This window comes from Zosterops lateralis, assembly GCF_965231275.1.
Source record: "Zosterops lateralis genome assembly, chromosome: 3".
NCBI lineage: Eukaryota > Metazoa > Chordata > Aves > Passeriformes > Zosteropidae > Zosterops > Zosterops lateralis.
Window position 1 is genome coordinate 137,207 of NC_139764.1, and position 26,606 is coordinate 163,812.

Below are 26,606 nucleotides of genomic sequence, written 5' to 3' on the forward strand. Positions count from 1 at the left end.
TTCTAGTGCAAATGGAGACAAAATCATATTGATTTACCCAGCACAGTATCAGGCTCTTTAAAATTGCTGTATCTCAGCACTGCAAGGAATATATTTATTTCTCCTCAGGTGTATTTATGATTAGTAAAGACACCAGTGGAGTGCAACTTTTAACACAGCACCATAGGCTATTGTTTAAAACACCATGAGAACAAATTTCTACAAACAACATAATTCTTCAAGATTGATGACTCTATTCTAGCTGCAGAGAAGTCTCAATGTTGTCATATGAAAAAATTATCCTGCATACAAAGCACTGAAGTATCTACTAAAAGGAGCACACAAATCTAATGAAGGGGGAACCACAGGCAGGTTACCCTGTGCTCTGCACAGAGCCCATGTCTCATCTCCCACCTGAGCCATGGGGGACTGGAGAGTCAAAATTTGAGGAACAATGTCCTGCCATCTCAATTTGATTCTGTCTTAAAAGGACAGGAAAAATTAGAGACACTGGGAAGCCAGGGGTTCCTGGGTGAGTGAAGGGAAAGAGAAACATCTTAAACTGAAGCAGTGTTTGATTGTGAAAGGAGAAATTCTCGTGTGCTATCAACTGGGGAGCAATACCGCATTGAAAAGGGTTGGTAGCTAGCAGGAAGCTGAACCTTTAAGCACTTAAAATGTTTTCCCTTCCTCCCACCTCTCTCTGCTTTTCACCCTAATAGGTGTTTAAGTCTTTTGCAATGATTATTGTTACAGAGTAACATGGAAAGAGACCTGGGATGCGCTCCACCCCTCCCAAGGCAAATTAGACAGGTAGCGCTGTAACACAGGAATAAAAATTCTAGCAATGCCTTCAAGCCTCCACTAATGCCTGGAGCTGCATTATCCTGCTACTCTGGCTGCCTGGAGGGCCTTGAACTCTTCTACTGATAAGATGGGCAGAGAGTGGGCATACAGCTGGAGAGAAGCTAACTCAAGGCCTAGGGAAAAAATAACCGTATCCTGGTGTTATGGGGTATACTTCCAAAAGAAAAGGACTTCTGCAGTTCTGTCATTACAAGGAACAGTTTTTACAGAAATCAAGTATAGGAGAGAAGTCTTAGGGATAACAGAGATGTCTGTTTTGCAAGCCACACAACTTTCTCATGACACAGAAATAGTAGATAGGAATTTCAGGAGTGCACTGGACACAAAAGAGTAGAGAATTGCTCTCCACATCCTGATGCAGCTGAGAGGGATGAACCAGCCATGAAAAAAACCCACCTTGCTTAAAGAATTTAAAATTGATGACACTGTGCACAGATTTACAACTTGTCTGCCTCCACACAATACATGAAATGTCCAATCCAAGCACCAGGAGGCCAGATGCCAGGCAGATGCCCACATCTGTGCTTCCTGTGAAATGACCTAAGAGAACACCTGCTGGATGTCTTTAAGCTTGTGCAACTGAATTCACTACAAATAGTATGTGTGGCTCTATTTGTTGTTTAGCAACACTTTTTGGTATGAGGTTACTGTAAAGTTGTCAAAATGAAAAAACAAAAATAAAGTTTTTTGTTTCGCAGCTCATTGCTAATAATACATAGAAAAGTTATTTTTCATCAAAATGGCTGGCCTTGAAGTATGGGGAATCAAAGTACAAACAGGCTGAGAAAGATCCCCTGTTTGGGATGAGACAGATAGAAGCCTTTGCAACTACAGAGTATGTCTGCAAACATGGGCATGTACAGGAGGAAACAAACCAAAACCCACTGTTGAAACACACTAACCAAAGTAACCCAAGTGACTCTCTTCTGATTCTAAAGCCCCCTTCTCATTGACATATGGAAGCTAATCTCACAAAATCACTCCTCCTATCTTAGGAAATCTAGGGTACTTAGGCTAGGCTGGGGGGAGGAAAGAAGTGCAACTGCTACCTGAAGATTCAATTTTTACATTTCCTGGCAATTGTTTGGTATTAGTTGCAAAGGTAATGCTAAACTGACAGTAGTGTCTTTATCTAACACTTGTGCCAACATTTTTTTCACTGAATAGCCCAATTCTGAGACATCAGGAGCATTTTCTGAGCTTGATGAAAACTGGGATAGGCACAGCACTAAAGAACTGCTGAAAGCGTAGTCTTTGTTTGAGGACTTGCTGTCAGCATGCACTGAACCTGCCCCTATTATGTGTGGAAAAATTAACCTTAACATTTTGTAGTAGCTGTTCAGGATCTCTCTCCTCTGGGCACAAGTGCTGCCTCCTTACAGGTTAGTGACATGTTTTTTAGGAAGTCATGAAGGCCACTGCCAGGGGAGCACTGACCCACCCACTGAAGCGCTGCCCAGGGGCCCAGAACATGGGTTTAGCCCTGCACCCCATATCTGCACTGGGCCACCATGTCCCATCCCAGCTATACCTTTAGGCTCTCTGGACACTCCTCCACCTCCTGCCCTTGGGCCACGCCTCCCAGCAGAGCCAGGGAGGCCATGAGCAGTTTTCCACAAGCAGAAATCCCCATGAGTGCTTGAGCTGCGATCTCAGCCACAAGACACTGATGCCATGGCAGGTTCCCTTTACAGGTGACAGTAGACACAGGCTCCCACAGGTGAAGAACCTTCAAAAACTTACCACAATGAGTGCAACAACAGATAGCGTGTAGTAGATTGAATCTCTCAAGAGACTCCACGACGACAGCGCAACAACCTGACGAAACAGGCAAAGAGAGGGTGTCAGCCAGGCTCTCGCCAGCACGACTGCCACATCAGCAGTGTGTGCCCAGCTTCCACCTGTCACTCTGTAGGAGCTGTCCCCACGCCTGCTGGGACTCGAGGAAGAGGCCCAAGACAGGAAACACATCCTGCAGCTGCCAGAGGAACAGCTGCAAAGGAGACAGGGATGACCATATCTGAAGTACCTGCGGACTCAGCTGTCCCCCACGTCGGGCTGTGTGTCCCCAAGGAGTCCGTGTGTGGTGCTGCTTTACAGGAAAGGAGGAGGGGCTAAGGCTTTACCAGTACAACCACACTGATGAACATTACTACAGCTCTGCATGCATCTATGCAGGTTTTGAGACAAACACTCAAGTCGAGGCTCCAGCACAGTGTTACAAACAAAACCCAGGAATTTATATGGCAACAGAGAATAAAAAGGCTTCACTGTGCAGCTCATGTCACTTGACACCTTCCAAAGCCACAGAAATGAGGAAGACTTCTCACTGCAGGCTGCATGAGCCTGCAATTCAGATTATACAAGAAACTCATCAGTGAATGAGTTAATCTTTAAGTTCATTAACAGTATTCAAAAGGACAGATTAAAACAGTCATGTGGAGGTAACATCTTCAATATGATTCTATTTTATGCAGCTCTAGGAAGTCCTCTCAGTAGAAGCTTCTCCTCAAATCTGTATTTCCCATTTGTGGAGTGCATTTCAAACACTCTGGGTCACATCCTTCAAAGGTGTAAAGCTGAAGGAGGAAGATGGGAGACAGTTCATTTACACTGATTTGGATCTGAACATATACATGAATTTTCTGACTGCACCCTTCTGTCACACTTCTGCATGAATTCAGTCACATGAACAGTAACTTCATTTTCAGTTCTATTTCAGTGTTAGCAAAAAGAGTTTCTCTTCATATTACCTCTTACAATACTGTAATTTTCCAAAACTGCTAATGAAACAAATGCTGTAAAAAGATACTGACCATTATACCAAAAAAATCTACACCGTCTATTAGTAGCATGGCTTTCTAAAAAAATTGCTGTAATTTATGCCCAGTGTAAAGTCTCTTTATGCAACCATTTACATGTTAGAAACTCCTACCTGAAGCAGAAATGTAGGCTTTTAAAGCCCTTGGGTCAAACCAGATTTTTACCAGCTGACAATACATTTCAAGGCACACAGACCTAGATGAATGGAGATGCTCTCTGATGGAAATTTCCAAATGTAGGAAAATGGAGCTGGGTTAATAATTCTATTCAGAGATCCTCAATTAAATCTCACATTTTACATCAGTGAGCCCCTTCATTCTGACTGAGCAAATTTTGCAAGAGAGTTTATACAACGATTTGACATTATTCCACTCAGCTTTCAGAATGCTACTTAAGGCCCCCTGCACTTGCCCCAGCATGGATGCTGGTGGGGATTTTACAGCTGTAAACTTCAGCTCTGCACACAGAAGTCACATTTCTGATGCAAAGGACATCCCCCACAAGAAGAGGCTCTGTCTCAATCTCTGTCCCTGGCATAAGGGGTGTCACCACAGCACACCTGTGAAAGCAAAGTGTCCCACCTACAAGGAGTCAAGGTAGTCTTCCTCCTGTTCTTTGATACTCTGCAATGATCTTGAAGGTGCACGATAGTGTTTTCCCAAAGAATTTTCCTCAGACACCTGAATGAGCACAATAAGATCCAGATGCTTAAATGCAGCTTTCTAGCAGGGACCTACTGCTCAGAACTGATAGACCAAGATCCTGTGGGAATCACAAGGACCCTTGTGCTGCTTCCAGATCGGACTGAAGGGAACATGCTCATGCCTGGCACCTGTACAGCCTGTTCACATTTCACAGACACTCAAGTGCATCAGACATCTTTAGGGCCCAAGTCACCCAGGTGAAGTTTCAGAACCATTTGATCAATGTGATATAGGGAAGCCACTTAGATAAGGCAAACATGCACTGAGGGTGAAAGGAGCTCATGAGCACTGAGGGCAATGGCAGCACTCAGTCTGCTGGGCAAAACCACCGAGCTCCAGAAGGCCTAAATTGTGCCTTGCTGCCACCAAGAACTCCACATAAATCTTAACATGCTGGAAACCACTTAAACTACAGATCAGCAAGGCAGAAAAGAAATCAGGGAAGCAATCAGCTTGGGTAAAAACATGATCAAACTTGAGTTTTAAATCAGTAATACTGTCATACTGTAAAACAGCAGTGAGCTGGTCCTGCAGAAGCTGAGCATAAGGAGGCAGCTGTAGAACCATTGATTGTCAGTCTGATGAAATTTCCTCCTTTTGAAGTGAATACCTGAAATCCTAACCCCAGTCAAGTGCCTCTTAGCTGTCCCTTGACCACTCAGTGGGAACTGAACCCAGTGCCCCTCAGGTGAAAAGAAGAGCTCTGAAGTCAAGGCTTGAATGAGAGAATTCCCTGATGGCTCCACACAAGACACACTGAGCCTGCTTCCCTGCATGCCACAGCATCACTCCTAGGGCTAAATCTACCCATAATAGGTTCCTGGTTTCTCACAGGTAAACCTTCACCCTGCAAAATCCAACATATAACATTGACTACTCAGAATGCTTATTACCCTTTTTGATGGTCTGAAGAGCAGAAAAATCAAGATTTTTCTCAGGTCTATCTTGATTTTTGAGGTTTGCAACTCCTGAAGCCATGGCCCTATGCAGCACACACCATCTCCTCCACCTAGCACACATGTGGAGATCAGGCACAAGAGGGAAAACCCCCCTAAAACTCCCACTGGTTTCTGCTGCATGTAGCATTGAAGTTGACTCAGGCACTCAGGACCTCAGTGGCAATATGACCCATGCCTCATCCTAGGACTTCTGTAATACTCTGTAAATACTTCTGCAATACTCCATAAAATTGGCCCCTTTCTCTTCTGCTTTTCCAAATTGTTCCTCTACTCTAAGCAGCATGGAAGCTCTTCTCCCATCCAGGAGATATCCATCACCAGAGGCCACTCAGATGGCTGTTTTCCAGCCTGCTCTGCCCATGACGGCAATGAGCCCAAGACAAAGCAAGTGTGGCAGAACAGGGCTGCTGCTCCCTCAGCAAGGATGTCTGTGCTCCTGCTGCAGGAGTCCAGAAGTGTGTGCACTCTTGAGTATTCTGGCTGCTAAACTTCCAGGGAAACCATGTAATCACATCCATGTTCTCGAGGGATCTTCCTCACTCCAAAGTGTTTTGGGGGTTTTCCTCATCTCATGGCCAGTTCTTTGCTTGACATTCTTGAGCACTGATCAGCTACTAACACTGTTGGGAAATGCTAGGCTTTGGAAGCAATCTCCCTAATCCTGTTTCTCTGTTATCCTCTGGCACAGAAGGTCTAGATTTTTAGGTATTAAGAGCTAATAACCTAATTTGCTGATGTGGAGAGGAAAGAATGCTTGGACGAGGGTGTCAAAAGATTAGAGACAATCCCTGCAAGCAATTAGCCTTAAGAGTCTACGGAGGTCAACAGAGATGCACCAGCAGTGAATCCACCACTGTCAAAAGGCATCCAGAAGCAGAGAATCTGGGCCAGACTTCATGATGCCCCTCCAATGTGGACTGCACAGAAGAGATTAGGGAAGCTCTTACCCCACCCTAGCAGATGCTGGGATCTCAGTGCCAGTCTGTGCCGCCTGACAAAGCTGCTGCTCTCTGTGATCCCTTGCAAGCCCCTGGCCCACAAGAGCCCGCCAGCAGTGTCCTGTGTCAGCCCTCTGGGTCAGCTGCAGCCAGACACGTGGTGGAACCTTCTCAGATGCTGCTCTTACTTCACAGAAGCTGCCCTTAGAGCCAAGAAGGGGCCTGCTGAAGCCTGCTGAGGTCCCCTCCAGAAGGAGCTGTGCTCCTGACATTACTGTTCTGCAAACCCTCAATGCAATTTCAAATTAGCCCCATGATAACACAGCAGGATCTCATGCCAAAGCAAGAGAAACGACCAACTGTTGGCCACTGCTACAGGAAGCAGTGAACTCAGGTGGAGGTCTGGAACAGATTTTCAGGGAATCAGGCTGGTCATAGTTTACAGTTAATCCATGTTTTATGCATTCAGAATTATTAAAAAAAAAAAAAAAAAAAAGGGCTCTACCTCAGGTATCAGGGCACGAGCTCTGCCTTTAAACTTTGCAGCTCATTATTTTGCTCAGCTCAGGTAATTCTAAGAACCTGGCCACCTGCCTGCTCATTCTCACTGGTCATGGTACCAATGAAGCATCACAGATTATCAAGAGAGTGTGACAGTGCCTTACTTGTATTCATCTTCACATTAAATTAGGCTGTAGATCCACCCGTGGCTGTCAGCAAAAAGCCATTGCAGAGCCTCTGCACCTTTCCTGGGAGACACACACAGGACTTGGTATGGTTTGGAGAGTGGTGAGTGCCTGGTGGCACTTCTGACACATCCATAATTCAGACAGAGAATCAGCCAAGCAGCTCCAACAGGATCTCAGAGGTGCCATTTCCCAGCACAGCAGGAGTCCTGATCCCATACCCCCGCCTGGCACACTGAACCACTTTGTCACAGGAGACCTTTTAGACAGATTCCTGCATGGAAAGCCACTGCTTTCCTGTGCAGAGCCCTAGGAAAGCCAGCAGGCAGCCAGAATCAGCCAGAGACTCCTGTACTGGGACTGAGAGCACAGTAGGATGTCCTGGACTAAGTGACACTCCCTCTATACCCCATGGTCATGTTTGAATATCCCAGGACACTACAAGTATCCAGCTCCGTCTCTAGACCACAATTTTGGCCAAAGACCCCAGGATCCCATGATGCAGCATTTGGGCTTGTTTAAGGCTTTGACCAATACTAACCACAACTCCCAGCTTCAGCAAAGCACCAAATATGAGCACAGGTCAGGCCAAAGAAAAATCCAGGCCTTAAAATATCCATCTCTTTCAGACAGCTAAAACAGCCACGATCTAAAGGACCTGCTGTGTGGAAATCCTCCTTCCAATTACCAGCCCCCTAATTTCACCTCTGGTTTGCTGCTATCTGCAGAGCTCAGTTGTCACTCTGGCTCCCAGTCCACACACTGTGCACCAATTCTGTCTATTCTCATTACTTCCCCAAGAATATTTGCTTTTTTAAGCCTCTCTTGATATTTTCATCACTGCCACAGCAATCTGTCTATGTGGCATTCTCAGAATGGAAAGAGTGGACACTCTCCAAACCTCAGGACAGAGCCAGAAATATTTCCCTGCTCAACTGGTAGTCAAAGTCATCTATGAGTTATTTGGACCAGCGTGTCTCTTTAGCTCAGATTCTCACAGTGCTGAGGCAGCAAGACCCCCAAGGCCTCTGCTGGGCCACAAGATCCACTGCAGAATTCAAGGACAGCTGTAGATAGGAAGGCAGGCACGGAGTAAACATCTCCCAGTCTCTTCAGACTGGCCAATCCTTGCTAGAAGTAAAAAAGAGATTTTATGATCTCCCTTGCTTTTACACTATAAATGATTTGAAAAAAAATCCCTTCAAATGGTACATCCACAGTATTGATCTGTGTGTCAATTTTGACAGAGAAAACTTAACTTAAAATGGTGATGGTGTTTTGTGGCAATTAGGAAGTAGCCTTCGTTTGATGCTGACAGGAATCCATTTGCAACTCTTTGGATTGCCTTGGGCACCATCTCTGAATTAATGGCACTACTGAAGATCCATCCACACCTTTCTGCACAGACTGCCTGACATTCCACAGCATCCTTGCCAGCAACTCCCTCTGCTTTTTCTGTACCTGAGCTTTTACAAGTCACAGCCATGCCAGCAGCTTGAGATACCCAAGGATCACAGCCTTGGCTTCTGGCACTACTTCAGTCTGACTTATTAGTCTGTCCCATGTCTGCAACACAGCCCTATCAGTGAAAGACCAGGCTCATGGTCACTGTCAGCACCAAACCCCAATGTGCCCTGGGCTGTGAGAGCAACCAACAGCTGGTAGTAAGTTCTCCTTAAACTACTTCCCCAGAGTTTTACATGTTTTCCACTGATGGTCACAGACCAAGGAAGAAAAAATGACAGCACTCCAACTCTCCCCTTTTAAAACTCCTCCACAGTTGAGAAGAAAATAAAAAAGCTCATGAATGCAATCATAAAGCCAAAACTCAGTAATTGCTGCAGTCTGAGTTGTGAGTGAAATTAAAGCTTAAAAGATTAAGAGGCATGCAAGCTGGCTGAATGGCAGAAGCAGGGTAGAACAGATTACAGAAGTCCCAGTTGCTTTGTTAAAAAAACATTCTACCAGATTATTAAACTCTGTTTAGTGTCCTCGTCAATATGCCTGACAGTATTTCTCAGGCGTATTTTCAACTGGCATAACCCATGATAATGTTGGGGGTTAGGTTTGTTCCTTTTTTACTTTAAAGAATTTTTTCCCCATAAGTTATCAAGGAGACTAAGTGTTGGATACTTAAAGAGATGGCCAAAAGCTAGGTTGAGGAGTTTTTTTCTTTATCTGTTGTAACTGCAGAAGGGAGGGAGTAACTGCCTTCTCTGATAACAAGCCAGCTGTTACAAACTAGGTGGGGTGTTGTTTCTTATCTCTGCTCATTCTTCCACTACCCCCATGGGAATATCTTCTGTTAATGGACCATTAAAGCTCACCAATGGCATGACACATTTCATCATCCTACTGTGAGATGCCCCGCACAGGGAGAAGGAGCCAAACCATTTCCGCCTGGATAAAAAGGAGCCACAAGTGTCACCAGGCACTCCGGTGTTCCCATGGGACTCCCAGAGGAAGACTGGACCCATCTCTGGACCCCTGGCTCCACAAGACCATCTCTGCCATCTCTGTTTCCAACAGGACCACATCTGCCACTCTGGGAGGGCTGACTTTTGGACTGTTTCCAACATCCTGACCAACAGGGCATCAGGCTGTGTTTCTGACTCTGTCAGGGTTTTCTAGGATTTCTTGTTTGTTTGCTTATTCTTTTGTATTACAACATTTGTATTTCTAATATCCCTAGTAAAGAACTGCTATACCTTTTCCCAAAAATCTTTGACTGACGGCCTTTTAACTGCAAACTTATAATAATTTGGGGGGGGGGGGGGGGGGGAGCACGCTAACATTCCAAGGGAGACTCCAATCTTCCTTGGCAGATACCTGTCTATTCAAACCAAGACACCATGGCAGCTGATAATTCCTAGAAGTGCCTCGGCCGGCACATGGGTTCTGTGACCTGGACAGAGGAGAGCCTGCTGAATTTAGTTTACTTCCTGAGGCAAAAGAATCCCACTGGAAAAGAAGGAGGCAGGTCAGACAGTCAGGGTAGTCCTTTTCTGCTCCAGTATGTTAAGGAGTGATGCCTCGCTGTCCACCAGACCCTTTGACAGAACCAATAACTGGAAGAACATCTGGGGCACAACGCAGCATTCTGTATCCCCTGCTCCACTCAGAAAAGCTTGTCTATTTCTGAGGAAAGGTAAAACAGAGAAACTTGGACTCAGTCAAAAAACGGAGCAGTTAAATACTAATTAATGAATCAAGCCATGCGCATTCAAAATTACATGGTAATGCTGGAGTGATGTGCAACTCACAGTTATACTGCTCTCAAATAAGACTTCTCACCCTCCTCTGCAATACTGCAAAACTCTGTGGGGTCAGTGCTGGAGAGGACAGAGGGGGACAGGATGGCGAGGAGAGAGCAGCAGAGCTGAAAAAACAAGATGAATCTGGATGGGGGAATGTCCAAAACCAAAGAAACTCTGTGCTGGTTTGAATGAGAGCTGAATTAAGCAAGGACTGCTTCCGAGAATACTGTATCCTTGCCACCAAGGATGCTGAGAGGGCAGGGGAAGGAGGGGAGAGCTTGAGAAGCACAAATGTGAGAGAAGACAGGACAGAGTGGCCAAGGCCTGGAGGGGACCCCAGGCTAAGGTCAAGCTCTGCATACACAGCTGGCTGGCAAGCATGGAAAAAGCCCAATATAAATCCATCACAATGCAGACAGCAGCCTCCTCACAGCTATCCAGCATGTGTCTCCATGAATGTTGCTGCACTACTGTCTGAAGGGCTGCATCTGCTGCCATTCCATTCTCCCTCAGTGTTCCCTTACCTCCTCATTCCTCCTTTGCCAGAAGGAAGCAAAGCAGACACAGCAGCTAAAAAACAACAGTTGGGTTATGTTATGTTATGTTAGTAATTACCTACCTGCAAGGAGACAAGCTCGAGGCCCTGGTGTAAGAGACACAGGAGGAAACAGCTGCAGACACATCCGACCTGAGCTGTCCTCAATACCCACTGCACAGGCAGGTGGGTAATGAGGACAGCTCCTAATTAACATATTTCCATATACTGAAACCATCTACAGCTTTAGAGGTTGCATCTACCACTGGGATGAAATAAGAGCAACCTTCCTCTGGGTGTGAGTGCCATGCAGAATATTTCATCAGGCTGCAAGAAGAAAGCAGAAGGAGCTTCTAACGCTTACTGCTACAGGCAGTGAGTGGGCAGCATTGACTATCCATGGGGAAAACCTGAGCTCTCTCTCTCTCCAAACATGCCTTGGTCACACCTCAACACACACCAGACATGAAGCTCCTCTGCCTCTGCAGAGGCCCAGTTTAAGGTATTTTTGAAAGCCCTGATTTTCAGAGAGTGGATGTTAGTTTAGAAAATCCAGTCTTTAGGGGATGGTTTTCGTCTGGCCATCAAACACACGGGCAGCCTGCATCCACTGTTGCTTTTTTAATCCCTCCAGTCCAAAACCTCTGGAGATGAAAACAGTGGAAAATATTATTTCCCTGGCTGCAGAGCAGACTCCTGTACCTCAAGAGGTGCCTCCCTGGCATGGGTAACATTAGCCAGGAGAAGTCAGACCAAGGAGAGGTAGGGCAGAGGAGTGGGGAGAGGAGAAAGGATTAAAACCACTGGAAGAAAGCTGTATGCTCAAAAGGCAGCTATGGGTAGATGCATGACCCAAGGGAAGAATCTGCTGAAAGCTTTTCTCTCAGGCCTGGAGCAGGAATAAGGAGAAGGAACACCATCACACTGGCAAGAGCAACCACTAAATGTTAGGAGATGTAAATAAGTCACTTGCTTAGTTCCAGAAAAGAACAGCCCTTGGGATGAGGGCAGGGCTCAGGACAGAGGCATTCTGTGTGGTGCCCTGTAGAAGGAAGTGGGAATGAGAAGAGGATGGCCTCATATGGCTGAAGGAGCTGAATGCTCCCAAGCAGAACTGGGCTGTGTGGAGACTGACATGGCCACTCAAGCCAAGGCCAGTCCAGCAAGGAAAGCCCTGTGGAGCAGCAGGAGCAGCACCTGGAGCCAGGACCCACGAGCATGCTACAGAATGCTGTGCACCAGGGGAAAGAGCAGGCCTGTGCCAGCTCTAATTAGCCCCTAAAATGACAAGTTATTCTTTTTTATTTAATCTCTCTGTGGTTTGTTTCACCATCATTAAAACATCTCTTCATCTCATGGAAGTTTGGGAAAATTAATTTACTGCTCATCAACTGCTCAGATACAATAGCCACGAGATCGGCAGAAGTTCAAGAGGAAATTAATAATTCTGCCTTTGGAACAGGGCTTGAATAGAGCCTGGTAAATATGGCAGAAGGGGACAGAGTGAACAATAAGAGAAAATAAAATCCTGAATAGCTGCTCATTAAGTGAGCAAAGCCCATTCTGTGTGCAGAGGAAGGCAGGAAGCCTGTGGAGATCCCGGCAAGGGATCTCGTAATTAAAGCCTGGAAAATAATGCACAGGTACTGGGGGGGTGGGGGGGCAAATTAAGAGTGCACAGGGAACCCTCACACTGCTATTTTCTAACTTTCAGTGTTTGACTTTCAACCCTGACAATGCTCTTTCAATGCCTTTTTCAGGTGTGCAGTGTCACACAGAGGTGTGGGTGTGCCCCCCTTCTCCTGTTCCAGCAGTGGATGCTTATTCTGATTTATCCTGAAAAGTGTGCACCAACAACCAGTAAAGGCTTGGAAGAATAAACAATTAGGACTGGTGCTCAAGCAAATGCACACCAGCTTTTTGGGCCTGTGTACTTGTTCCTTTTTCTAAACATGGAGCATATAACCAAACCCAGTCTTTTCTTAGGCCAAAGGACAATACATCCAACATAGCACATACAAACTACAACCTAATTTAAAAATGAAACATATCCTGGAGACAGCTGGACAGTATTTTACTATTCAACTATTTACCAGTAAAAAAAAAAAAAAAAAAAAAAAAAAAAAAAAAAAAAAAAAAAAAAAAAAAAACTAAAGAAGGCTTTTTGAAAGAGTGCTGCTGGAAATGCAGCAGAAGGCCCTTGCAGGTCTGACCTCTGGGATTCCCATCCCACAGGCAATACATCTGAAAAGCTGAGGGCTTTAGCTGCTCAATCCACAGGTCTGAGCCCAAAGGAAAAACCTCAGAACACAGCAAGCACCTTTGACCAACAACTATCCCCCAGGCTTACCTGGCAACTCACTACTGAGATCCAGGTGCCCAGCAGAAGAGAAGTCTCACTAACAACCAAATTTACCACCTATGTTAGTACCTCTGTAGAGACACTGTTGACAATAAAGCCAAATTCCTATTCATATTAACACAAAACAAACGATGAATCACACCACAAAAAGGGAATGACTTTTTGGTGAAAGGCTGGGAGTGGGAAACAATGAAAAGCATAAATTGATCTAGAGTTTTATCCAAAGATGGGAATTATTGACAGTGAAATTTGTTATTTGCTCACTAAAATCACAGTTCCACATGGTGACATAATTTCAGTGCTCACCCACCCTCTGAGGTTTAGACTGCAGGAAAGAGAGGTTATATGATTTGACAAAAGCAGACACAAATTACCAGCGGAGTCTCAAGGAAAACAAAGATGGGGCAAAGCAGTGAAAATCTCAACTCTTCACTTGAAAGAGACTCACAGACTATGCTTATGATGACTTGAACTTCTGGAAGGCTGAAGACAGCTGAAGACGTTTATAAGAGCATTTTTGGCTGTGATTTATCCTTCTGAAACAACGATCTCCCTCCCATCTGTAAATGAGCTCTCGAAAAGACTGACATTCTCTGTCAAGCCCAGGACTCTAGCAGGCCTTTTCCACAGAAAGCTGTGGTTTTGTAGCTGTTTTTAAAGTAGGTTTGAGGCATGCAATCAATACTGTGGAGAGGAAAAATCAGAATTGGCACTCCTACCATCATTAACTGCTAGAGAGTTAATCACCTTCATTTGCATGAAAAAAGCAGCCTGAGAAGGAAGTCCTATTGATGACAGGAGAACACCTCTGGGGAACAGAGCCTCATGCCCTGAGGAAGCTTTGGTCATTAAAAATTTACCTCAACTAACTGGGCTTTCACAGTAAGAGTTACAGCAGAACCACTGACACATCTGTAGCTGCCAGCTGCAGGTTCCATGCAAATCAGGACATGTGGGAGGTTAAAAAGTACTGCTGTGACCTTGTCCTGAGGCCTTCTCACACTAAAAATGTTCACCTTCAGCCTGTAGAAATTCACTGCCAATGAAAACAGAACTGGATCGCAAGGAAAACCCCATCTCTCTGCATGCCTTCCCAGACTAATCAAGGTCTCTTCTCCTCAGTTCTTATTCCATTGCCCTGTGCTGGTAACATGACCCTGCTTCTCCTCTTTACAAATAAGTCTGCATAGTAACACGTCAAAGAACATTTATGAGATTGCAAAAATACCCAGCACATTGGCGAGTACAAAGGTAAATGTGGATTCAGATGTTTAATTATACAGTCTATCATGTCTGCAATTCAGACAGCAGCTCAGCTCTCACAACTTAATTACTTTAATTTCAGATGAACAGCTTGTGTTGTCACGAGCAGTTTGACAGGCTGGAGAACAGTCACAAACTACACTAGGAGCAAGCAACCAATATTTATTCCTCTGCCCACCCACACACCCTGGACAGCTCAAAATGCTCAAGCTGATTTTTGCTGCCCTGTTTTTCATTTCAAAAATGCAGGACGAACAGCACAGGGCCCTATAAAAAAAAATAAAGCTGGAGGAATTTGTGGCAAGGTTGTCAACCTGGCATCTGATTTTGCAGTACAGCCAAGGCACAGGGTGAAGCAAGAAGTGTAAGGAATCATTAAATGCTCTTACCTGTCCTGCAAAAAGCCCACACACACCAATAATACAGAGGATGTTGAATACAGCTGAGCCCACAATGGTTCCAACGCCTACATCTCCTTTTGTGATAAAAACACCTGAAAAACAAGTTCAAGGGAAGCTGTGTAAATGAGAAAGGATTGACTTTTTTCACATAAAATTGCAGACCTCACATCACATTAATGACTCTAAAGGCAGGCACTAGTTCTGCCACTTTTTCTTATCTTTAATAGCACAAACTGCAGAGAGTTGCTTTTTGAGGGGACCTGGATGGATTGTGTGATGGAAACCAAGCACTCCAGACACATCCAAGTTAGTAACTTCCTGGTTTTGTGACTAATATTATGGCAACACACAGCACAAAACACTGCAAGCTCGTGACAGCAGCTGGTGGGACACGAATCCACAGTAAATGGTCTTCCATAAGATATTCCCTGATCAGTACTCAGCTCCTTCCCATATCCCCATCCCAAGTGGCTTCAGTAGGGATGAAGCTTCAGAGATAGAGATGATTCAGAGCTGTCTGGCCACAGCCAGTGATGGCTAGCTGGCTCAAAAGCCAAGTGATGCCTCTCAGGATGAATTATGGGGCTAGGTTACAAGCTTTTTTCAGAGCTCTTCTGTCAAATTTGCTTAAAATTGGCCAATGAGGTTAATGGTGAGGGAGATGAACTGACAGACACATGCATCACGGTGCTGCACAAAATCATTTCCTTAGGAAGCCAGCCTAAAAATAACACTCCATCTCCTGCTAGCTGTCAGTCTGTAAAAATTCACCCACAGCAGGAAAATGATCTGATGATCATCAGGGCTTCTCTAGAGTCACCTGAAGAAATCTGGTTTTATTTCCAACCTGGTGCTGCACTACCCTTAACCGAAGGACAATCCCAACTTGGCCCAATTTAAGTTCCCAAATGATAAGGCTTTGCTTGTGTAATGAGATCTCTCTGCACAGGACACAGCTTTGCGTGAATTAACTCATGCTCTGCATCTGGCAGCTGCGACTGAAAGACAAGTGTCTCCTAAAGGAAGTATCTGAGCTGAGAACTAATTCCATTTGATGAGGGAGAATCCATACCCTCCCAGCTGCTGCCCTGATGATCCCCCACTAATGGAGGGGTGGATGAGTCAAACTGCAGGAACACCTCATCCTCATGCTTAAGCACAGCATTGTGGGCCTGATATTTCTGGGTCTGAGAGATTTTGGCCTGCTAGCAGCTGCTAACTTTTTCCCAAGGAAAAATTTCTCAAGAAAGCGTCTTCTCAAAACAATCTTGGCAAACAACTGTCCTTTCTCAAAATGATCTTTCTCCAGGTGGTGTTTTGCTGTTTCTCTAGTTTAACCAGTGGGATTAGACAGGTGTCATTCCTATTCACCAATCATATTAAGTCTGTATGGGAACACCATATAAAAGGTAGTGAGAATTAGACAATAAAGCCTTTTTTCTATGCTCTTTGCCTTCTGAAATATTTGGAGTCTCTCATCTCTCTTTTGTGTCCTACAACAACACAGCACTACTCTGTAACACTGCCTGCAGTGCCCCTCCCTCACAGCTGTGGGGGCACCACGAGAATTTCCTGGGTTTTGCACACACAAGGATGGCTGAATCCCTTCAGCACACTTCCCATAAGTGGAGAGCTGCTTTGGAAGTGTGATGCTCTGACCAACCTGTTGCTGTGAGAAAGTATTTCAAATCCTACTCTCCCCCCCATCCTGGCTTTTCCAGGGAATAGTGGTGTTGGAAGACTAACCAGAGGGGAGGTGATGGCAGAGAACCTGCTGCTGAGGACATGAACAGTGTGTCAGGGTACCAGGCAGAGAGGCTGGGGGAAATCCTTCCTCCTGTGCCCTGGAGCTGGCATGGCAGACAGGGTAGCATAGCAAAGTAGATAGGAGCGGATAAGGCTGTAGGCACAGCCTGGCTAATGGGCAGCTATGGTGAGGTGCCCACTGGTCCTGGCTTGACAGGGTCACATCTGGGCCCTGCTGTGAGATAATGACTCTCCCAGAGCCACTTCACCTAGCAAGGACTCCCGACAGTCAGTGCCATGTGTGCCCAGGAGGGATTATAAAAAACCTTGCAAGCAGGCAGCAATCCCATTTCAGCTCTGAAAATAGTCAAGGAAACATGCAGGTTTTGGGAAGCAGCAGCAGGCTCCTTACCTATGACAGATGTGAACAGCTCAGGAGCAGAGCTTCCTGCTGCCATGAAAGTTGCCCCAGCCACATCTTCACTGAGATGCAAGCGCTGCAGAGAAACAGAGTCAGTGATTACCACACTGAGCAGCTGAAAGAATTCCACTCTCAATGTTAAACTGCCTGCTGAGAGAGGGTACTTGTTAAGTTTTGTGTAAACAAAGGTTAAGTAGAGGGGAAAAGTCACCACAGGCACTGGCTACTGAAGTCAGCATTGCCTGGCAGAGAGGGCAGGTTATGGCAGTGACACTTTTAGAGAGGAGAGAAAGGTCAGCAGTCCAGCCAACAGGAAGGCAGCTTCACCACTCACGGGTCTGTCTGCTCCACGACCCCAGCAACACACACCTTCTCTTTCTCACTTTGGCCTGTAAAGGGCAGGGCTGGGGTTCAGGCTTGGTTTACCTCCAGCCACCTTCCCTGCTACAACTTATGCCTTGGTTTACCCTCTCCTTACCCCCTTTCTCCCAGACTACATCACTTACCTCCTGTACCTGTCCCTCAGCAGTACCCAGAGACTGTCTGAAAAACGGGGTCTTCTGGAAGAAAAAGGACCCACTCTTCCACAAAAACGTCATCAGCATATGCTGTTTCCAAAGATTTCCTTGGTTAATTACACCCTCTACATTGTCTGCACTCCCACTGCTCCATCTGCATCAGTTGCTGCTCAGCAGATGCCACAAGGCACGTTCCCCTGTTGAAGAGGAGCAACAACCAGCTCCTGCCATATGGCCACCATCCCAAGCTGTTACTACACCAAGGCACTAGCTGCCACTGCGGGAGCACAGGCAAGGCAGCCAGGAGCACAGGGAAGGCAGCCCACGGTGGTGGGAAGTGTCTCTGGAAGTGTCACTTTTGAGGCAGCCCCTCAGCTTGGCAGGATACAGGAAACCTCCCTCTGTTCCCATCTCCCTGCAACACTGCAGGGCTCCTCAGCTGCTTCATACTTGCCAAAGTACCTTTGCATAGAGACAAGAGAGGAGAAATCCTCACTGCAGCCTTTTTTGAACATTCCATAATGGATATTGCTGGCCCCTAAGGGAGGGTAACTCTCCCCACTCCCCATACATAGGTAATGACCCTTTGTACATAAGTTATCGGGACAAAGGAAAAGGACAGGATGTGCCCTCACCAGAAATGCCTTTGAAGTAGAAGACCACAGCATTGCTGGAGTGCTATAAAGCTTGTGGAACCTGATAAAATGCAGCTTTATGAAAAATGATTTTAAAGAGGATTAAAATTATCATGAAAGAAGTTCACAGGACCAGAAGCAGATCCCCAAAGGCCAGGTTCTTCTGCAGGATGCTCTATGAAACTATCGAGACAGCCATCCTACAGTAGCTGCTGGAACTCACGGTGCCTCTTAAAAGCTAAGCCACCAGCCAAGGAAACCAGCTGTGCTGACTTCCTAGGGGGTGGTTTAATTCAAAGCTACCTTGTGCCCTCAAGGACAGCTTCTAGAGAGTTCACTGAAATGCACATGATGATTAAAGTGATATAACAGAGCAGAAAACAGCACCATGTAGGAGGCAAAAATATATTTGCAGATAAATGTTTGACACTGACATATATAAATGCTCTGTAACACCAGGAATGAAGCAGCCAGGCAAGTGCAAGTAGAAACTGCTTTAGAAAACAAATTAAAATCAGTGTTTTGTTGTAAGTACATCTGAATTAACACAGAAAGTGAATGTCTACCATAGCAAGTGTTCTGGAGCAAATTCTCATGCCAACACACATGTGGGAGCACAAATGGTTTGTCAGTTGAATTCAACAACTGCTTCCCAAACTAGATGGAGCTAAGCCAGAAAAAGGACATTCTAATTTGTATTAGAGTTAGAGCATCTAAACTGTGAGAAGACGTAGAACAAATACTGGTAGATCTTCAAGATCTTTCAAAAAACCTTCAGGCAGGAGCCCTGAATTCTTGGTGCATAAAATACATAAAAATATTTGAATGTCTCCAAACATCAGCTATGGGGTGAGAAAAGACCTTTCTCGAAGAGACTCAAGAGGGGCAATAGAACAATTAAAGTCTGATCCATTTATATGGCCCATTTTGATAATCCCTAATGCCACAGCACCTTTCTCCCGGACAGTAACTTCCCAATACAAGTACTCCAGCTCTGGTGTTCAGTTGCTAAGCTTTCTCTTTTACATGTAGTTGAATAAAAATTGTTATCCTCATCTTATTGGTGGCACTGGATATTAGGATGGTTCAGAACCACTAAGGCACATGAGGAATTGCTGTGTACCATTGAGAAGACAACAAATAACCAAAAAAGCAAAGACCTAAGGAAGTGAAAACTGCGTTCTAGGGCCCAGGGGCTTGCAAGTACTGCAGTAAATCACATAGGGAGGGTGTTTGCGTTTTAGACATCAGTACAAACCCAAGCACATCTGAGAATTTGTCAGAAGAACAAAGGGCACCATATTGCTGGCACTTGTTTGACCAGCTTCTGGGGCAGGTGGAGACACACAGACCCTACATGTGCAGAGAGTTAATAACCATAAAAGAGCCCCTTGCTTGTGACAATGAAATTTATCACCGGTGAAGTTAGAAACTGATAACGCCATGCACAGTGTTTCCTATTGTCATTTGCAAGCATGTCAAGGATCAACTTTTCTGCTGAGCAGTGCAGGAAACAGAGGTGCAGGGAAGTGATGGAGTTTGTCCATGGCCACTCAGAGTCCCTGGTAGGACTGCAACAGGAGCCAGTGCTCCACAGACCCAGGTCAAACCTCTGGGCCATGAGCAAAGCTCAATCAAAACACACTCATGGGTAATATTTAACCCAGGTGATTAGCCAAGAGAAGTAACAATCTCCCTTTATCTCCTGTCTCTCTGTGTCCCTCTGGATGACTGGCTTGACCCTGAGCAAATTGACAGCACTCCAAAATACAAGCCTGTTCTGGCCACTGCTCACTCAGCTCAGGTTTTACTCATCCACAGACACCTGAGCTAGCTTCTAGAGCCACATTTCCCAGTGAGGTTCACTTGCCTGGGAGACAGGATGTCAAAGAACTCAGTGTGTCTACATCCCCTAGCATCTCCTATCCCCATGTCCACACCAATGTTCCCTCTCCTGAATCTTGCAATGGGGTTCCCCAGATTAAGCCCCAAAGGGTGCAGTGACTTTGCAGGACAGAAGCTCCTGCCTTGTGCTGTTACCTTTCAGCTACCTCTATACCTAAGCACTAACAAGTGGAATTTCCTGAGGGCTTTTTTCCTTGATGATGCAAAAAAGGCCCACACAGCACAGCGCTGAACTTCGACTATCAGGTTAGTTTAGAGACAGTTTCCATCAGTGCTGTCAGCACAAATTACTTGTCCTATCAACTTCCACACCTCTCCCAGGGCCAGCACAGCCCATGCCCTACCAGGTGACACTTGTTCCCAGGCACATGGGCAGGCATTTTCTATAAATGACACAGACCTTCCACTTGTCAAGACCAACCATATTCTCCACACACAAAGATTTCACTGCTTGGAACTGACAGTAGATACGGCTCGCAGTAACTTTGGGTACACAGTCTGTGTTCACTCTGTGGCTGTGTGAGCTGATTTAGGTCAAAATGTACTCCGTGTCTTCTAAAATGTAGGCATTCCGACCTTACCAAAGAGAAACAGAGTCCCTTGCAATTGCTGGAAGCATTCACAAGCTTCTTTACAGCTGACCTAGCTGTCCCTGCTGCTTTACAACTTACATCCACACAACACAAGGTATGACAGTCATGACTGAGAGGGTAGGGTACAATTTCTACTGGGTAAATCACCAGAGATTTTAATTTGTGTCAGCTAAGGCTAGGGCCTGGTGTTTCTGCAGAGACATCTGCAAAGACACGCAAATGAGAGGCAACAGCAACCACCACATTGTGAATGCCTGGAGCACCTGGAGAGCCTGTCCTGCGAGGAAGAACATGGAGCTGAGTCAACACACACATGTCGTGCTGAGCAACAAGACACGCAGCATGGGCAACACTGCAGGACAACAGTAAATACATCATCACCACCACCCCAAGGCTCTCCAGAACTGCTGTGAAAGCAGCACCTGGGGAAGCAACATCTAAAACTTACTTCACAGATCTTTTCCAGCGAAGGGACAAAGAAGTCATCGCAGACAATTGCCAATGCGTAGAACATGTATACAGCCTGCAAGGGAGAAAGAAGATAAAAGGCTGAGGCTGGAGACTGTCACACAGAACTGAACAGCAGCATCCCAATGTATCTCAGATTTGATTTGGTATAGAGTTTCCAAGAAAATAAAATGCTCTTACAAGAATAATTCATAGAGGTGTCTGGGATTTAACTGAAAGATGGTGGAGTGTTTATCCAGAAGTTCTTATAAACTATCAAAAGGTGCCAATGTTTTATCTTCACTGTAAAGACTGCTGCTTTTTTTTTTTTTTTTTTTTTTTTTTATTCTCTGGACATTGCTAAGCACACTGAAGTATTTTTGCCTTCTTTTTTTTCCCCACTGCACAGTGCAAGGCTTTTTTATCACTGTGTTCTGTGAAAATCTAAATCCTGGAGGAGTCATTTTTGAAATCCAGTGTTCTGAAAATGGGGAAAGGAGCTTGTTTTCCTGGACTGAAGTGCCCTGCCATGTCACCTGGGTCCCAGTGGTAAATCTTGCTGAACTTCACATAGGAACAAATGAAACCAACTGGACTCGAAAGGACATCGAGCCACCCAGCTCTTCAATTTCATGCAAGAAGCATTTAATCTGGGTTTCTGTACTATTAAACATAATGTGCTGGTGTCGCCCCTGCATTTCTTGCTTTCCAGTGTTTGAGTGTTTGCAGAAGCTTTCTCACACTGCTTCACATAAACAATATTGTATTCTTAGAATTTATCTGTATGTTTTGCATTCTTGTTCTCTGAGAGAGAACTTGACTGATGGTCATATTGACCAATGGAGTCAGGAGGTTGTAACCTCCTTGGGCCAATCTTGGCCCTCTATACAAAATGTATATAAGCTATTGGAGTCAGATAATAAAGTGCCTTCCATGTTTGACCTGCTGCTGCTTGCTGTCCTCTGTGAGGGTCCACACCACGTCGCAACATGTTGCCCCTCAAAGGCCAGGGGTAACATGCTGGGGCCTGATCTCTGCCCTGAGAGGCAGAGGACACAGTTTGGCTGACATTCATGCAGCAAAGGCCTGGAGGGCAACCTGGCCCATCCTGTCCACAGAGAAGGAGCTCACTCCCCATCTTGACACAAAGAGTGCCATTGGATGGGAAAACACCCACTGGCATAGGGGAAAACCAGGGGAAAATCATGCCAGGTACCAACAGAGCACAGCCATGCTGAGTCTGCCTCCCAGCCCACTCTGGTTTTCTGGCATGGACACATCCAAGACTTGCTGCAAGGTTCAAAGACAACTCCCCCTTTTTGGTGACACCTGCCAAGCACGAGCACAGAATTACTTCTAGAAGCAGTGCAGCTCCAGTGACTAACTACAGCTGAGAGAAGTGGCCAGTATTTGTAGAAAAACAGTGTATTAATCTTAGGGAACCACAGTTCCAAGCATATTACCAACATATCCTCTGGTATTCCCTGTTGTTGAAGTCCTGCAGAAGCTCAGGTGATGGGAGGAGACCAGAGTATTTTTTTCTGGGGAGAAAGCAGTAATAAAAATGGCCTCCAGGCTTCCAGGTTTTTATTCTTGTTTTGATTTTCCAGGAACAGGTTTAAATCTCCCAATTCCATCAAAAACACGGCTTCTAATTTGCCTGAACTACAACTCTGCTGCAAAAAGCCAGAAATTACTGTACATCTCAGCCATGAAAACTTTTTTAGCCCAAAAATCATTCAAGTGTATTTTTTTCAGGATTAGAGATGGGAATTTCATCGTAAAAAATGATTTTGACAGAATCTTGACACAACAGCCACTAGAATGTAATTTGGACAGTTTCTGTGCTTCTTTGTCCCTCATCATACACACGAGTAAGTGTAACATAGGCTCTTTGAAAATCTTATCCTGCAAAACAGCCCTGAGGACCACAAGAGTAAGCAAAATTCCAGGTCTTCAACTCTGTTGGGTGCAGCAAAGAACCTGATCTTGCAAAGAGAGTACCAGCTGCTGACACAATACCAACAGAGACACAGGAAGAAAATGGCTCACAGGCATTGTGCATCATAGGAATGAGAATCAGAAAGAGCTCCAGAGAGCAATACAGCCAACTTCCACTGAAATACAACAGATAGTGGATGCTTAACTTCAGCCTGGATTTTTGATCTGCTAATCATATTAACCTGACGTGGGTCATGCCCTCACTGTCCTGCCCAAACACACAGTAATGCCTCTCAAGAATGCCAATCTGTCCATCAGCATCATCCCTGCAAAGTGAGCGTGTCCTCTCTCCTTTTGACACAATCCACGCCCATGAAGCAGGGGCTCCACGTGGCTGCTGGGCTTCCTGCACCTCCCAGAGGCAGCGAAAGGAGCAGAGGCCAAGGGGAGGCAGCCACCACAGCACCTCAAGCAGTGCTGCAGAGCCCAAGCAGCTCATCCCAGATGCCCCCACATGTGGCACACACACACTGTAGGTGTCCTCAGGTGATGCTGAGCTCCACGGGGCTCACTAGAGGTAGCTGGAGCAAGGCACCCACCGATTTTTCAGCTTAGAAAATTCTTTCTCCAGATTTTATACACACATTTAAATGATCCCAGGGGAGGGATTGTTTTTGTGTCGCTTCCAGTGCACGCAAGACTGCCAAAGCATCTCCATGTCCCAGCATTAAAGTGGAATCTCATGGTGCTGAGGTTTAGAGGGCACAACAACAACACCCTTCAAAGGTGACAAAGGAATTTTCTTTTGTCTGCTCATGCTTTCTCATTAATAGGATCAGGTACAAAATGAAAGGCAAAAAGGGCACTGAAATGAGTAAGGAACAGAAAAATAAATGTGAAGGAACTGCTTCCCATGTGGTCTTGCCCATCCTCCCCAAGAATGGGGACTGGCTCCCTGCTGCAGGAGCGAGAAGCACAGAGACAAACCTGCTGCACTCCTCAGGATGAGCGCCGCCACCAGGCTGACAGCACTGACCAGGCTGAGCCCACACGACCAGCACATTCCAGCATTTACTTTAATGACGTCAGTGCTGTCACAAATCTGGTTTTGGCTGTGAGTCTTCCCTAAGTTCATTCAAGTGGCCGGGGTGCAATAAAGTGTAAAGTGTCAGAATCCAAGGAGTATCTGGCTAAACCCCAGTCCTGTTCACAGACTAAACTGTGGAAGCTACCCACAGTCAGTGAACACATGAGGACAGTAACTGGTACTTCCTTGGAAGTTCTCCAGGCTTTTTGGTGGGGCTTGCTTTTCAAACAAACAAGGCAAAGCAATGTTTACAGTTTGGACCAGCAGGAATACAAGCAAAACATTTAATTTAATGTCAAGCCAGACTTGGAAAGAGACAAGGGACCAGTGGAGGCTTTTTTATGCAAGAGGGAGGAAGGCAGGAGCATCAGGGAGGCCAGTCTGCACGGCATGCCCCATGAGGAGTCCAACAGACACTCAGTATGATGAGGTGGTATCATCTTCCATCTATGTCATCCTGAGATTCTACCAAGGAGTCCCACAGATTTTTTTCCTTCAGCACATGCCTCTCTGTCCTTGCAGGCACCATGGGAGCAGCAGCTCTGGGAAAGAGCAGGGCAGCACGGACTAAAGCCTGTTCCACCTGAAACTGCCACTGGGAATTAAGAAGTGGTTGGGGGACACAGAACGTGGCCTGTGCAATGGCAGCAGAACACAACATGGAAAACTCAATACACAAAATAAAGCTCAGCCACAGCTTCACTTGGTTATATTCAGTTCCAAGTGATGAGTCTTTAGCCAGACAACACACTTAAGAAAACACACTTACTCCGCCTCCCCCAAAGGACATCGAAAAATTAGGATAATGCAATGGCCCTGCATAAAAGGATTATAAATGCCAGAGTAAGTACCACATTAGGACTGATTTCAAAATGAGGATTCTAACAAACAAACACGCAATCTCTGCACCAAGCATCTTACTCAAAATACAATGCACAGGACAGGAATGGTCATTTTTCATGTTTGTCCAGCAGTCCTTTGAGCTTCCCATGACAGTCTTCATACTCAAACAAAAACTTGCTTCACTGAGCTAAAGAAGCTTTTCATAAGAGAGCATAATGCCATAGGAGCAGCAATCCCTACAGCCCTGCCTTCTTCCCAGGGGGCTTGGAAAGACCCAGGTGACAGTCCCTGCTGCTGCTGCACAGACCCCTGCCCCGGGGGGCAGGACTAACAAGGGGCCACCCCTGAAACCACATTAACCAAGCACAGGGCTTTCCTCAACTCTGACAGCATTAAAAAACCCACTGAAAACTCCATTGCTGGAGGGAAATTAAAAAACTCCAACCAAAGCAGGAAGCCACAGAGCCCGGGCTGACTCCAGCCAGCAGCTTGTAAACCAGCAGTGCTCCCACAGTACCAGCACTGAGGGCCAGGGCGCTGGAGAAATCACTCCCCTAAGGAGACAGCTCTGTGCTGCAGAAATGAGCTGTGTCTGGGTATTGATGCAGAAATAGAGAGAGACAGGACCCATCCAGGGTGACCTACATTTCCCCAGTGCCTTGCAGGAGGGAGGCAGGTGCCTTTTAGAAAGCCCATTCCCATGGTTACAGAAAGCAGGGACGAGCCAGGATCAGGAGGGATGGCTGAGCACAGACACTGCTTCTCCATCCTGTTCAGTGTGGAGGCTGCAGCTCTGCCCAGGGACAGGCTCAGCTCAGACTCTGCACAGGCTCCTCATGCTGGCAACCCAACATATCCTGGCACTGCACTCCAGATCTGCTAGAGGAAGCTGGGAAAAGGGGAAGCAACACTGTGCTGTCAAAAACACTGTGATAACACAGAGACCCAAACCCCCATTCTCAGCTGCCAGCCAAAACCTTGGGAATTTCTCAGCAAAGCCATTTCCCTCCTATCTCAAGGGGGTAACTAGTGCCAGTGCTCCTGAGCATGGCAGGGCTGAAGATCTGCACAGGGACATCAGCTGGAACAAACTGAAAGGAAAAGCCTTAGGAAAAGACTAAGAGAGCAACTACACAGCCTTCTAGTACCCAAAGGAACTCCAGCAGAGCAGGAGAGGGACTTTAACAAGGGCTTAGAGAGACAGGACAAGGAGCAATGGCCTCACACTGACAAGAGGGCAGGCTAGATTGGGTATTAGGAAGAAATTCTTCCCTGTGAGGATGCTGAAGCCCTGGCACAGCTTGCCCAGAGAAGCTGTGGCTGCACCTGGATCCCTGGAATTGGCCAAGACTGGACTGGATGGGGATTGGAGCAAACTGGGATAGTGGAAGGTGTCCTAGCCCATAGCAGGAGTTGGAACTGGATATTGTGTAAGGTGCTTTCCAATCCAACTCAGTTTGTGATTCTACAAACAACAATGTTAAGACTACAAAAAGAAGACCTTGGGTGCTGAGGAGCTCCCAGGCTGCAGGAACAGAACCAGCATTAAAATCCAGACCCTGGCCTCTCCAATCTGAACATCCCAAACCAGTGACTTAGTTGGGAGTGAGCAGCTCAGCCTCTTCTCAGAGGGGACATGGAAATAATGAATGGCAGTGAAGCAGTCAGCTGCTGAGCTCTGAAAAAGTATCCGGGA

At 46.0% G+C, this 26,606-nt stretch overlaps 1 protein-coding gene across 6 annotated transcripts in view; it reads right to left on the bottom strand.

The window, feature by feature from the left end:
- Positions 1-26,606, bottom strand: part of SLC24A3 (solute carrier family 24 member 3) — a gene marked incomplete at its 5' end in the record, with an annotated part of 115,220 nt that overhangs the window by 28,977 nt on the left and 59,637 nt on the right. For all 6 annotated transcript variants that reach the window (XM_083857525.1, XM_083857529.1, XM_083857527.1 and 3 more), the window contains 4 exons: positions 2,590-2,664; positions 14,763-14,866; positions 16,933-17,017; positions 21,041-21,115. In XM_083857525.1, coding sequence (XP_083713651.1) covers positions 2,590-2,664; positions 14,763-14,866; positions 16,933-17,017; positions 21,041-21,115 — 339 coding nt within the window. The remainder of the gene's footprint in view (positions 1-2,589; positions 2,665-14,762; positions 14,867-16,932; positions 17,018-21,040; positions 21,116-26,606) is intronic.